At 44.1% G+C, this 13,931-nt stretch overlaps 1 protein-coding gene across 1 annotated transcript in view; it reads right to left on the reverse strand.

The window, feature by feature from the left end:
• Nucleotides 1-13,931, reverse strand: part of OSBPL6 (oxysterol binding protein like 6) — a 265,393-nt gene that overhangs the window by 120,236 nt on the left and 131,226 nt on the right. Inside the window, exon 7 of the mRNA XM_030208862.1 lies at nt 4-109. Within this exon, the coding sequence (XP_030064722.1) occupies nt 4-109 (106 nt within the window). The remainder of the gene's footprint in view (nt 1-3; nt 110-13,931) is intronic.

Below are 13,931 nucleotides of genomic sequence, written 5' to 3' on the forward strand. Positions count from 1 at the left end.
AACCTTCTGCACATTTGTCCATTTCTTCTGAGTCCTGTAACCATGCCGCTACCTTACTTTGACCAGTTGTGCATGTGGCAGGAAGGCTACTAAAATTATTTCGCTGTACCTACAGTGGCATAAAAAATTAATAAATTCTTGGTATAGATTCCTTTTTTCACATAATCTTAAACAACACATTAGCAAAATAAGTAAATGAAAAGATAGATAGATAGATAGATAGATAGATAGATAGATAGATAGATAGATAGATAGATAGATAGATAGATAGATACATTTTGATGCTCATTTTCAAAGCACAGACGTACAAAGTTCCATAGGTTACCATGAGGCGTATTTTCACAGCACTTAGACTTACACACGTGGAGGGGCATAATCGAAAGGGCCGCCCAGGTTTTCCTGAGGACGTCCTGGCGAAGGGGCAGGGAAACCCGTATTATCAAAACAAGATGGGTGTCCATCTTTCGTTTCGATAATACGGTTGGGGACGCCCAAATCGTGAAATTTAGGTCGACTTTAGATATGATCATCCTTAGAGATGGTCGTCCCCGATGTTTGCCAATAATGGAATCCGAGGACGCCCATCTCAAAAACTACCAAATCCAAGCCATTTGGTCATGGGAGGAGCCAGCATTCGTACTGCACTGGTCCCCCTCACGTGCCAAGACACCAACCAGGCACGCTAGGGGGCACTGCAGTGGGCTTCAGAAATTGCTCCCAGGTGCATAGCTCCCTTACCTTGGGTGCTGAGTCCCCCAAAACCCACTCCCCACAACTGTACACCACTACCATAGCCCTTAGGGGTGAAGGGGGGCACCTACATATGGGTACAGTGAGTTTGTGGTGGGTTTTAAAGGGCTCACATTTACCACCACAAGTGTAACAGGTAGAGGGGGTGGGCCTGGGTCCACTTGCCTGAAGTGCACTGCACCCACTAAAACAGCTCCAGGGACCTGCATACTGCTGTCATGGAGCTGGGTATGATATTTGAGGCTGGCATAGAGGCTGGAAAAATATTTTTAAAATTTGTTTGAGGGTGGGAGGGGGTTAGTGACCACTGGGGGAGTAAGGGGAGGTCATCCCCGATTCTCTCCTGTGGTCATCTGGCCATTTAGGACACATTTTTGTGGCTTGGTCATAAGAAAAAAAGGACCAGGTAAAGTCATCCAAGTGTTCGTCAGGGATGCCCTTCTTTTTTCCATTATCGGTCGAGGACACCCATGTGTTAGGCATGCCCCAGTCCCACCTTCGCTATGCCTCCGACATGCACCTGGGAACTTTGGTCGTCCCCGCGACGGAAATCAGTTGAGGACGCCCAAAATCGGCTTTTAATTATGCCGATTTGGGCGACCCTGTGAGAATGACGCCCAGCTTGCGATTTGTGTCGAAATATGGGTGCCCTTCTCTTTCGAAAATAAGCCTGATAGTAACATATGGAACTTTGTAAGTCTATGTGCTTTGAAAATGAGCACTATATATACATATAGATATAGATGATACTTTTCAGATCCTAAGATGTGGGTTGTATGGCGGGAGGATAAAAAATAAGAGTGTTTGGATCCAAAGGGGTGTGATAGGATGGAGAATCAGAGGGCATGCAGGAGGGTGGGTAGAGTAAGGGAGGGGATTTGAGGTGGGGAGTGAGGAAAGAGCAGATCAGAAATTGTGCTGTGGTGTGCAAGTTACAATCATGCTCACATTACTTTCATTGTACTGTAGTAATTGTTTCCTGTTAGCCACATTGAACCCGAACTCGTTTGGGATAATGTAGATATAAATGTCTCAAATAAATAAATAAATCAGAGATGGAAACGATGCTGGGGTTTGAGTAAGGGAATCAGACCCAAATCTCCATATTTTGCCATCATATTTAAGGTTGCTTTAAAAACAACTGCTGTACTCCTGGAATACACTGTGCACTCCATTTGTCATAAGCCCTCCATATACAGACCTGAAAAGGTTGAGCACATTGCAAACAAACCAACAGAAATCCAACCACCATTGGACTGAGAAACAATGTCATCAGAAACCACTCAAAGATGAAACTGAGGACCAAACTGAATCGCATGAAGAAACAGAGGAACAACCTGACCCTTAGTCTTCTTGAGTAGGTCCTGGTCTAGGCAGAGGAGTGGCATTATAAGTTATCGATAACATTAAAATGACAGAATTGCATCAAGAAGGCATTTTGAATGAGACGTGTTTCAGTGAGCTCCCACTTTGCCTTACCCTTCTTTACTTTATAAATTTTTAATGCCTAAACATAGAGGGAACCAGAGGGCTTATCTTTCTGCCCAACCTGTGACCTCTTCACCAAGATAAACCATGATAACAGCTTTCATGGTACTTGCTGCATCGGGCACTTTTGCAGCCAGGCTAAGGAAGGACAAAGTTTTATTTAGCTCCTCTGAACCTATATATGATCTTTATGTAATACCTCTTGTACTTCTTACTTCGGAATGGCGATCGCCATGACGGAACAATGTAAGCCACATTGAGCCTGCAAATGGGTGGGAAAATGTGGGATACAAATGCAGTAAATAAATAAATATATAACACCTCCTCCTCCAGGGATATTGCTGGCAATGCCAATTCAGTCATTGGAGAGACACGAGAATACCTTTGGGTCACCTGTGTCGACACACCAATTGACCACAGATGCAATACCATCAGCCATGGTGGCACTGAGAGAGACACTTGGAACAGTACAGCAGGCAGAATCTCTTGGTGATAAAGAGTGTATAGGAGAGTCTGCTCTGGCTGTCCACAAAGCCATGGAAGAACTGGCTACTCTTGCTCCTCTCAAACTGTAGGTGAGACCAACACCTGTTGACATGGAAGCTCTGTGGACAGCCATAGAGAGTATGCATAAGGTATGCTCTAACTTTGTGACTATTTTATTGACTTCATTGGCCAAGCTGTTAAACTTAGACACAAATCAGCAACAACAAATTTCAAGGATTGATCAAGTGGAAATACAACAACAGAAGTAACATCTATTGTTGCTCAATAAGCGGCTGATAAAACTTTGTTGATGGGGGAAGACAGAGAACTTGGAAAATGCAAATAGAAATTTAAATTTAAAGATTTTGAACTTTCCTATCTCCAGATTAATGGGTCCTAAAAATTTATTTCATACTTTTTTTGACATCTATTTATTTTTTTTTATTTTTAGCTTTCAACAAAATACAATAAGAATGTATCCACTTGTTCATGCAAAACGACTAATAACAATTTTAAAGTATAAAGACTCCCATAAAGAAAACAGCTATCTAAGGAATCCATCCACAAAGGAAGAAAAAAACAAGATTACAAATAAGAGAACCATAACATTCAAAGGAAGAAAAGAAAAATAAGCATTCTTAGACCTGAAACAGCAGGGTACATAAACAGAATACCTAAGGGAATTCAACTAGAAGAAAAAATAAAGGTCTAACATGGACTAACACCCTGTGTTCTTTTTTATAGTCCAACTTACACTTGGATCTTCTTTCCTGGATATCGCTTCCCATCTAGAAAGGACTGCAGCTATTCCAGGCTAAAGAAAAGATATTTAATTCCACCATATTTAACTAAGCACTTGAATGGATAATACAACAAAAAGAATGCTACAACATCTTTAGTCTCTTGTCTCATGAAACAATATCTTAGAATAACAAAAATAAAAGCTCATCATATTATTAACATCTTGCTCAAACAACAAAAGATATAACCAAGGTGGCTTGTATCACAACATCAGATATTGATTCCTCTAATACAGCTGACAAATTATTCAAGTCCAAATCACCTTCTTAACTTGTGTAACCTCTGATCCAATGTTCCCTGGGGTTCTTTAGAAGCAGTGGGATGAAGTAAATTTTGCTCCAAGGAGGTATAGCTTCAGGGGTAAAATGAAGAAAGTCAATCAAATATTTCCTAAATAAATTCCCAGGGAGCATGCTAGGAGGTTTAAGAAAATCCAGGAGGCGGAGATTTAATCTATTATGATTTTCAAGCTCTTCTACCTTCCTATGTAGAAACAATTTATCTTTAACAATTGTTGTTTTAATGCCCTGAAGAGCTTTAACTTCTTCTTTTAAATGTTGAAATTGATTATATCCATAGCAGATGCCAACTCTTGAACTTTATTAAAGTTTTTACCTCTTTAGTAGATTCAGCCATGGTGTTATTCAAGGAGACCTATCCAGATGTGTTCCAGGGTCACGCCCATGGACAGCAACACAATACCACTAATCCCTTCAACAGAATTCACAGTCAACCTATTCTCCAAGCTGGTCCTCTCCTTAGCGAAGAATAATGAAGAACCTTCCACTCCCTGAACCAACACTGACTGATTCAGCTGGAGCAGTTGCTGGACACGGGAGAGGGTTGGCATCGGGAGGGGAGAGAGAAACCTCCAGCTCTAGAGCGGAAGATTCTCCTACGTCATCTGCTTCAGAAGGGCCTTCAGATGCACACACAGGGATGCCAACAGCATAGCACTGTACCTGCTGCTGGACAAGTGAAGAGATCCAGGTTTGAAAGGAAATTGCCTGGACCGCATCCTTCCTCTTTGTGTGGGGCATTGCAAGATACCACAAAGAAGCAAGGTAAAACAGCTGAAAATAGCGGTTCAGGCAGAGAGAAGTCTTATGCTGCTGAAAGCCATGCCACCATCTTGCCATGCCTTTGACATCTATTTTGAAATTTCCTGTTACTAATATTCCTCCTGTTCAGAAAATATATTATTTAATTTCATAAAAGGCTGTAACTGAGACAGTAGATGAAAACAAGGGCCCAGATGTTTCTGAGCTCTTGGAGATGACCCAATCTGAAATTACTGAAAAAGCTACTCTACTGATCTCTTTTGTTTTCTTTCAGGATAAAGAATCTATATTAAGATTGCATTACAGGCTTTAAAATGTTTCCATTATGGGTAATAGAATAAATATATTTCCAGATCTCTCTAGGTGGACACAGCTTATGTGTGAGAACTTCTTACCACTTCATCAATTAGTGTTAGATTGGGGGCTACATTTCAGCTATGCTGACAGAACAGTGTGTTTTAAGCCTATAGAATTGACCTTATTTATTCTTGATGTGCATTTCTCTAGTTTGGCCAGCAGGTGGTGCATGTTATATTTATGCTGTTACAAGAAACTAACCTTTACCTTCTTTAGTTAAAATAGATAAAGAAAATGCCTGTAAAGATGTAACTTTCTTTTTTTGAATGTTGTTGTTCTGGGGTCTGATTGGCCTGGAGTTTGAAGTTACCCAGCAGTTGCTGGCTGTTGCTTCGGTTTCAACCCAGGAGAAGAAAGAGAGAGAGAGCTCTTTGCTGAGGCTCGGTGAATTATATGTCCTGATCTTCCCAGATACTTTTTAGAAAGTAAACAAATGTTTAGTTAGTGTTACAATTGATCCATATTTCCATTACCTGTTATCGTTTGCTGATTGAACATTTTTTGTTCAATATATTTTTAAGATAATAAACAATTGTTTATTGCCTCTGTCTTTCTGGACTGATAAAGAATCCTAGTGGTTTGTGAGTTGGGTCTGTGAGTGCTTTCTGGGAACTGTGGGACCACTCGGCGTGTGGCTCCAGTAACCTAGAAATCACTGGGGATAATTTGAGAGTGGGAGACTCGCCCAGAAGTGGTTGTGACCCAATCTGTGGGAGGAGGGTGCTAGTGTAGAGCACAAGCAGCAGGTGCAGGCGGACCTGAGCTGTGCTGGGGATAGACCCTCTAAGTGGCAGCGGGGTAACCCCAGGCAGGTGTCTAGGCATTTCATGACATACACTTTCCATATAAATGTTTTGTTCTTTATCAAGGTAATAGATATGTGAACCTTTGCAATTACAATTTTTTCTTGAAGATAAAAGTATCTCTTGGCCACTCCGTACCACTCCTTAGTCATCTGTTAACGGTTTAATACCAGATATTTTCTCTTCAATTTAGTTAGTATATTTCGTTGTATTATTCCAGTTTCATATGGATTTTTCTCCTTGGTTCTTTCTCTAAATGAGGGCTACATTATGTGCCATTGAAAAGTTATTTTCCTTTGTATTATATTTCTGAATTTCTACTTAAAGTTTATTCTTTGATTGTATCATTATAAATTATAAATGCACAGAAAACAAAATAAAACGACAGAATTGCAGGACCTACAGGTTAAGAAAGAAACACTGTAGGTTAATCCAGAAAGATGAAATGGAAAATATATTTACACTGGAGTGATGTAAGGTCTCTTTCACAGTCAGAAGAAATGGAAAGAGTTTTAATTGAATACATTCACAAGACAGCTATAAAAATGTAAGTGATACTAATAGGTAATTTCAATATGCTGGATGTTGATTAGGGAGTCCCTGTTGCAGGGTCATCTAGAAGTAAGACGACCTTGGATTATCCAGAGGGAGAACTGTTCCAGCAGATAGTAACGGAAATCTCATGGGATGGAGTCATACCGGACCTGGTGCTTATGAATGGGGAAAGCGTTTCTGTTGTCTAATGGGTGATCATGTGAACTCTAGTGATCACCAAATAGTGTGGTTGAATATTAAATGATGAGTAAAGTAATGGAAACGCTTCTAAAGCAGAGGATAATGAGGTTTCTGGAGTCAAATGGATTGTAGGACCAGAGATAGCATGATTTTACTAGAGGTAGGTCTTGTCAGATGAATCTAATTAATTTCTTTGACTGGGTGACCAGACAGTTGGATTTAGGGGAGCACTAGATGGGGTGTACTCCTTTGGCATGGCTCCAAAGAGTGAGTGCCCTCGGTATGGGCCCTAAAGTGACTGACTGGGTTAGAAACTGATTAAGCAGAAAGACAGAGAGGAACTCACTCTGAGGAAAAGGATGAAACCATTGGCGTGCCACAGGGATCCTTGGACTGGGTTTTTTTTAAATATCTTTGTAAGTGATACTGCGAAAGAGCTGTCTGTAAGGGTTGCCTCTTTGCATGAGATTCCAAACTCTGCTGACATAGTGTGTGTGAATGGTTCTTTTGTCTGTTGTCTTTACTTCCTGTTATTAGTGGTGTTCCTTTCATTTTCAGATTATTATTGTTTTTATTATTGTTAACCACCCAGATTAATTTATGAGTGGTACATCAAATTTTAAGAAACTTGGAATAGAGTAGACAGCCTTGATGGTGTGGATAGCATGAGGAGAGAACTAGTGAAGCTTGAAAAATAGTCTAGAAATTGGCAAGTAAAATTTAATGCTAGAAAATGCAGGTTCATGTATTTGGACCGCAAAAACTCAAGGGAGCAGTACAGTTTAGAGGGTGAAGAATTTTTGTGCACAAGGAAACTGCTTCTAACATCAGGGCCTGTGGATCCTGAACTTTGTTACTTGATTATGAGCATTTGTGCCCATTGCTTTCAAGCTACATTTTACTGGTACTCTCTTGTATAGTTTTTTTTTTCCTAGTCTCCCCTTCGACTTTGTTGTGGATGAGTGTGCTGATAAGATGGGTTTTTTATACTATTAACTTCCCCACTGCTGTCACCCTTTTGCTTTTGCTGGGGATGACTTCCTGAACTCATCTGCTTCCATTTGCCACCCCCACACTCTTAGTTCAAATATCTAGAAACACAGGGGTCAATATTCAGCCCAAGGCAGCTTCCAGTTATAGACTGAATTAACCCTGCATCTTCTTTCCTGCCACAATAAAACACTGATTTCTGGTATGTTATTGCAAGCGACTGCAAACGGCCGACTCTTCTTTCTATAACAGAATGGCTTTGTAAAATATGGGGAGTTGTGTATATGGAGCAAATTACATATGAACTCTGGGATCATAAGCATGTTTTTGATGCAGACTGGGCCCCTTTCTTCTGTTATATGAAAATGGTAGTATTTCTTTCCTAACAATTTTATCCTTGTGTATTTATAATTTTGTACAGAGTCTGTGAACATTTAGTGTTGTTATTGGTGAAGATAAGGTTGATAGGGGTAAGGGGAGAGAGTTTTTTTTAATTTGTTTTAATAGATGACAATGGTGATCTTAGAAATTTTTTTTTAATTATTTTAGGGAATTGGGGGTTTATTTGCCTTATGGATGTTTAACATGGCATCTTCATTTTCTCTGAAGATCAAGCAGACCATGACTGCCAAATTTTTCAAGTACTGAAGTGACCAAAAAAGCACCAGTTATATTCCAAGCTGGAAAAACATGAATTTGACAAGAGATCTATTGAATTCTTAGTTTATATCATTTCCTCTGAATGCATCCAGCTGGATTCCAGATAAGCTCAGCTGTGACAGAGTGGCCAATCTGAAAGGATAACAAGGGGATATAGCAATTTTTAGGATTTTCCAATTTTTATCAATGTTTCATTCAAGGATTTGCCAGTAACCTCTCCACTAACAGACATTTTGAAGAAGGAATCCCAGTTCAAGCAGGCAGAGAGCAACAGCAGGCATCAAATAGCCTCAAGACATCCTAATACATGTAGCCTCATCCCATCCTAATACATCCAGATCCAGAACAGCATTTTATCGTGGAAGCAGATGTGTCCAGAGGGGCGATTAGCATGTAATTTCCCAGCGAAAGACATCAAATCTCCTCCATCCATGTGCATTCTATTTCCAGAAATTTACTGCAGCAGAAATTATCATATTTACAAGGTATTATTGGCTAATAAAACAGACTTTGAAGAATGGCACCACCTCCTTGAGAGGGGCACCATCAAGCCCAAGCCTATACAGATCATAAGACCCGGAGGGCCAGATGCACAAAGCTTACCGTGCTGGAAACATTTACTTTAGACTGGTTGTAGCCAGACTAAAGCAAACTTTAATTTTGGAAGCAATGAACAAAGGGGTTTTCCATGGCTCTATGTGCCACTAGTAGCCACTGAGAACCCTATGCAAATGTATTACAATGAGCATATTAGTACTCTAATGAGCACTCTGGGTGATGGCATAGCTCTAGGGCACATAGCTCTAACAAGCAAATTTTACGGCTGCTCTGGAGATGTCGGAAAGGAGGAAAGCACAAGCAGGCAGCTGCAAAGACTGCCTGCTTGTGCTCCCTACCTCTCCCTTCCGGCGACTCCCATTGCAGCCTCCCTGGGTGACCCCCCTGAATCTTTTTTAAATATTCCCTGGTGGTCCAGTAGACCCTGACCCCTCCTCGGGCACAACCCTCCCCCCCTGTGACCTGCTGAATATTTTTTAAATATTCCCTAGTGGTCCAGTGGACCATGACTGACCCCCCCCCTGCACCCCTCCCAGCCCCCCCCCCCCCAGGAGAAATTGCCCTGGTGGTCCAGTGGACTGGACCCCCCCCCCCCCCGGCACCTCCTCAGCACCAACAAAGATTTACCTGGTGGTCTAGTGACCCTACCCCCACCCAGTACCTGGAAAAAGATTGAGGCAGGAGGGCAGGGAGTCCACTGGACCACCTGGTATTTGTGAGGGGGGGGGGGTCCGAGGGGGTGTCAGGGTTGGGTCAGGTCTGCATCGGGTCAAATGCATTTGAGAGCTTGGTGTCACAAACAGTGACCAATATACAAAGAGGGATCCATGCAGCTCATTTGCATGGGATCCCCTTTGTGCATCGGTCACTATTTGGAGGAGCGGCCAAGTGGTTAAAGCACCAGTCTTGCAATCCAGAGGTGGCCGGTTCAAATCCCACTGCTGCTCCTTGTGATCTTGGGCAAGTCACTTAACCCTCCATTGCCTCAGGTACAAACTTAGATTGTGAGCCCTCCTGGGACAGAGAAATATCCAGAGTACCTGAATGTAACTCACCTTGAGCTATTACTGAAAAAGGTGTGAGCAAAATCTAAATAAATAAATATTTGCAACTTGATAAATTTTACCGAGGCAGCAATATTTTACAGCTGCCTTTGTGCATCAGGCTCTAAGTTTCTGAAGACCTCTCAAAATGGGAACACATGACAAGCCTACTAGTTGCTTTTTTATTCACTTTTCAAATTTGTCCTCATCTACCAACAGGGCAACAAGAAAAACAAGGCTGAATCACTCTCCTGAAGAACAGGGAAAACAAGGCTATAGCTAAGAGACTGAATTAATTCTTTGCTTTGTTTTTTACAGAAGAAGATGTAAGGGATCTGTACCAGAAATGGTTTTCAAGGATGACAATTCGGAGGAACTGAAAGAAATCTTGGTAAAACTGGAAGACATACGGAGCCAAATTGACAAATTAAAGAGTAGTAAATTACCTAGACCGAATGGCATACACCCTAGTGTACTGAAAGAATACAAACATTAAATTGCTGATCTGCTCAATGATCTATAACCTGTTGTTAAAACCAGGAGTGGCCTAGTGGTGGAGTGGAGGAGTGGCCTAGTGGTTAGGGTGGTGGACTTTGGTCCTGAGGAACTGAGTTCGATTCCCACTTCAGGCACAGGCAGCTCCTTGTGACTCTGGGCAAGTCACTTAACCCTCCATTGCCCTATGTAAGCCGCATTGAGCCTGCCATGAGTGGGAAAGCGTGAGGTACAAATGTAACAACAACAACCATAGTACCTGAAGATTGAAGGGTGGCCAATGTAACACCGATTTTTTAAAAAGGGACCCAGAGGTGATCCAGGAAATTACAGACCCCTAAGCCTGAGTTCAATACTGAACAAAACAGTGGAAACTACTATAAAGAATAAAATTACGGAAATCAGACATACATGGTTTAAGGGGCCAGAGTCAGTATGGATTCAGTCGGGAAGTCTTCCCTCACCAATTTGCTTAATTTCTTTGAAGGTGTGAATAAACATGTCAATAAAGATGACCTGGTTGACGTAGTGTAACTAGATTTTCAGAAAACGTTTTGACAAAATTCCTCATGAGAAATTCTAGAGAAAAAGCGAATGCTACATACCTGTAGAAGGTATTCTCCGAGGACAGCAGGCTGATTGTTCTCACTGATGGGTGACGTCCACGGCAGCCCCTCCAATCGGAATCTTCACTAGCAAAGTCCTTTGCTAGCCCTCGCGCGCCCGCGCGCACCGCGCATGCGCAGCCGTCTTCCCGCCCGAAACCGGCTCGAGCCGGCCAGTCTCATATGTAGCAAGACAAAGACAAGGGAAGACACAACTCCAAAGGGGAGGCGGGCGGGTTTGTGAGAACAATCAGCCTGCTGTCCTCGGAGAATACCTTCTACAGGTATGTAGCATTCGCTTTCTCCGAGGACAAGCAGGCTGCTTGTTCTCACTGATAGGGTATCCCTAGCCCCCAGGCTCACTCAAAACAACAACCATGGTCAATTGGGCCTCGCAACGGCGAGGACATAACTGAGATTGACCTAAAAAATTTACCAACTAACTGAGAGTGCAGCCTGGAACAGAACAAACAGGGCCCTCGGGGGGTGGAGTTGGATCCTAAAGCCCAAACAGGTTCTGAAGAACTGACTGCCCGAACCGACTGTCGCGTCGGGTATCCTGCTGCAGGCAGTAATGAGATGTGAATGTGTGGACAGATGACCACGTCGCAGCTTTGCAAATTTCTTCAATGGAGGCTGACTTCAAGTGGGCTACCGACGCAGCCATGGCTCTAACATTATGAGCCGTGACATGACCCTCAAGAGCCAGCCCCGCCTGGGCGTAAGTGAAGGAAATGCAATCTGCTAGCCAATTGGATATGGTGCGTTTCCCCACAGCCACTCCCCTCCTATTGGGATCAAAAGAAACAAACAATTGGGCGGACTGTCTGTTGGGCTGTGTCCGCTCCAGATAGAAGGCCAATGCTCTCTTGCAGTCCAATGTGTGCAGCTGACGTTCAGCAGGGCAGGAATGAGGACGGGGAAAGAATGTTGGCAAGACAATTGACTGGTTCAGATGGAACTCCGACACAACCTTTGGCAAGAACTTAGGGTGAGTGCGGAGGACTACTCTGTTGTGATGAAATTTGGTGTAAGGGGCCTGGGCTACCAGGGCCTGAAGCTCACTGACTCTACGAGCTGAAGTAACTGCCACCAAGAAAATGACCTTCCAGGTCAAGTACTTCAGATGGCAGGAATTCAGTGGCTCAAAAGGAGGTTTCATCAGCTGGGTGAGAACGACATTGAGATCCCATGACACTGTAGGAGGCTTGACAGGGGGCTTTGACAAAAGCAAACCTCTCATGAAGCGAACAACTAAAGGCTGTCCCGAGATCGGCTTACCTTCCACATGGTAATGGTATGCACTGATTGCACTAAGGTGAACCCTTACAGAGTTGGTCCTGAGGCCAGACTCAGACAAGTGCAGAAGGTATTCAAGCAGGGTCTGTGTAGGACAAGAGCGAGGATCTAGGGCCTTGCTGTCACACCAGACGGCAAACCTCCTCCATAGAAAGAAGTAACTCCTCTTAGTGGAATCTTTCCTGGAAGCAAGCAAGATGCGGGAGACACCCTCTGACAGACCCAAAGAGGCAAAGTCTACGCTCTCAACATCCAGGCCGTGAGAGCCAGGGACCGGAGGCTGGGATGCAGAAGAGCCCCTTCGTCCTGCGTGATGAGGGTCGGAAAACACTCCAATCTCCACGGTTCTTCGGAGGATAACTCCAGAAGAAGAGGGAACCAGATCTGACGCGGCCAAAAAGGAGCAATCAGAATCATGGTGCCTCGGTCTTGCTTGAGTTTCAGCAAAGTCTTCCCCACCAGAGGAATGGGAGGATAAGCATACAGCAGACCCTCCCCCCAATTCAGGAGGAAGGCATCCGATGCCAGTCTGCCGTGGGCCTGAAGCCTGGAACAGAACTGAGGGACTTTGTGGTTGGCTCGAGATGCGAAGAGATCCACCATGGGGGTGCCCCACGCTTGGAAGATCTGGCGCACCACTCGGGAGTTGAGCGACCACTCGTGAGGTTGCATAATCCTGCTCAATCTGTCGGCCAGACTGTTGTTTACGCCTGCCAGATATGTGGCTTGGAGCACCATGCCGTGACGGCGAGCCCAGAGCCACATGCTGACGGCTTCCTGACACATGGGGCGAGATCCGGTGCCCCCCTGCTTGTTGACATAGTACATGGCAACCTGGTTGTCTGTCTGAATTTGGATAATTTGGTGGGACAGCCGATCTCTGAAAGCCTTCAGAGCGTTCCAGATCGCTCGCAACTCCAGAAGATTGATCTGTAGATCGCGTTCCTGGAGGGACCAGCTTCCTTGGGTGTGAAGCCCATCGACATGAGCTCCCCACCCCAGGAGAGACGCATCCGTGGTCAGCACTTTTTGTGGCTGAGGAATTTGGAAAGGACGTCCCAGAGTCAAATTGGACCAAATCGTCCACCAATACAGGGATTTGAGAAAACTCGTGGACAGGTGGATCACGTCTTCTAGATCCCCAGCAGCCTGAAACCACTGGGAAGCTAGGGTCCATTGAGCAGATCTCATGTGAAGGCGGGCCATGGGAGTCACATGAACTGTGGAGGCCATGTGGCCCAGCAATCTCAACATCTGCCGAGCTGTGATCTGCTGCGACGCTCGTACCCGCGAGACGAGGGACAACAAGTTGCTGGCCCTCGCCTCTGGGAGGTAGGCGCGAGCCGTCTGAGAATCCAGCAGAGCTCCTATGAACTCGAGTTTCTGCACTGGGAGGAGATGGGACTTTGGGTAATTTATCACAAACCCCAGTAGCTCCAGGAGGCGAATAGTCATCTGCATGAACTGCAGGGCTCCTGCCTCGGATGTGTTCTTCACCAGCCAATCGTCGAGATATGGGAACACGTGCACCCCCAGCCTGCGAAGTGCCGCTGCTACTACAGCCAAGCACTTTGTGAACACCCTGGGCGCAGAGGCGAGTCCAAAGGGTAGCACACAGTACTGGAAGTGACGTGTGCCCAGCTGAAATCGCAGATACTGTCTGTGAGCTGGCAGTATCGGGATGTGTGTATAGGCATCCTTCAAGTCCAGAGAGCATAGCCAATCGTTTTCCTGAATCATGGGAAGGAGGGTGCCCAGGGAAAGCATCCTGAACTTTTCTTTTACGAGATATTTGTTCAG

The sequence above is a fragment of the Microcaecilia unicolor genome, chromosome 7, assembly GCF_901765095.1.
Source record: "Microcaecilia unicolor chromosome 7, aMicUni1.1, whole genome shotgun sequence".
NCBI lineage: Eukaryota > Metazoa > Chordata > Amphibia > Gymnophiona > Siphonopidae > Microcaecilia > Microcaecilia unicolor.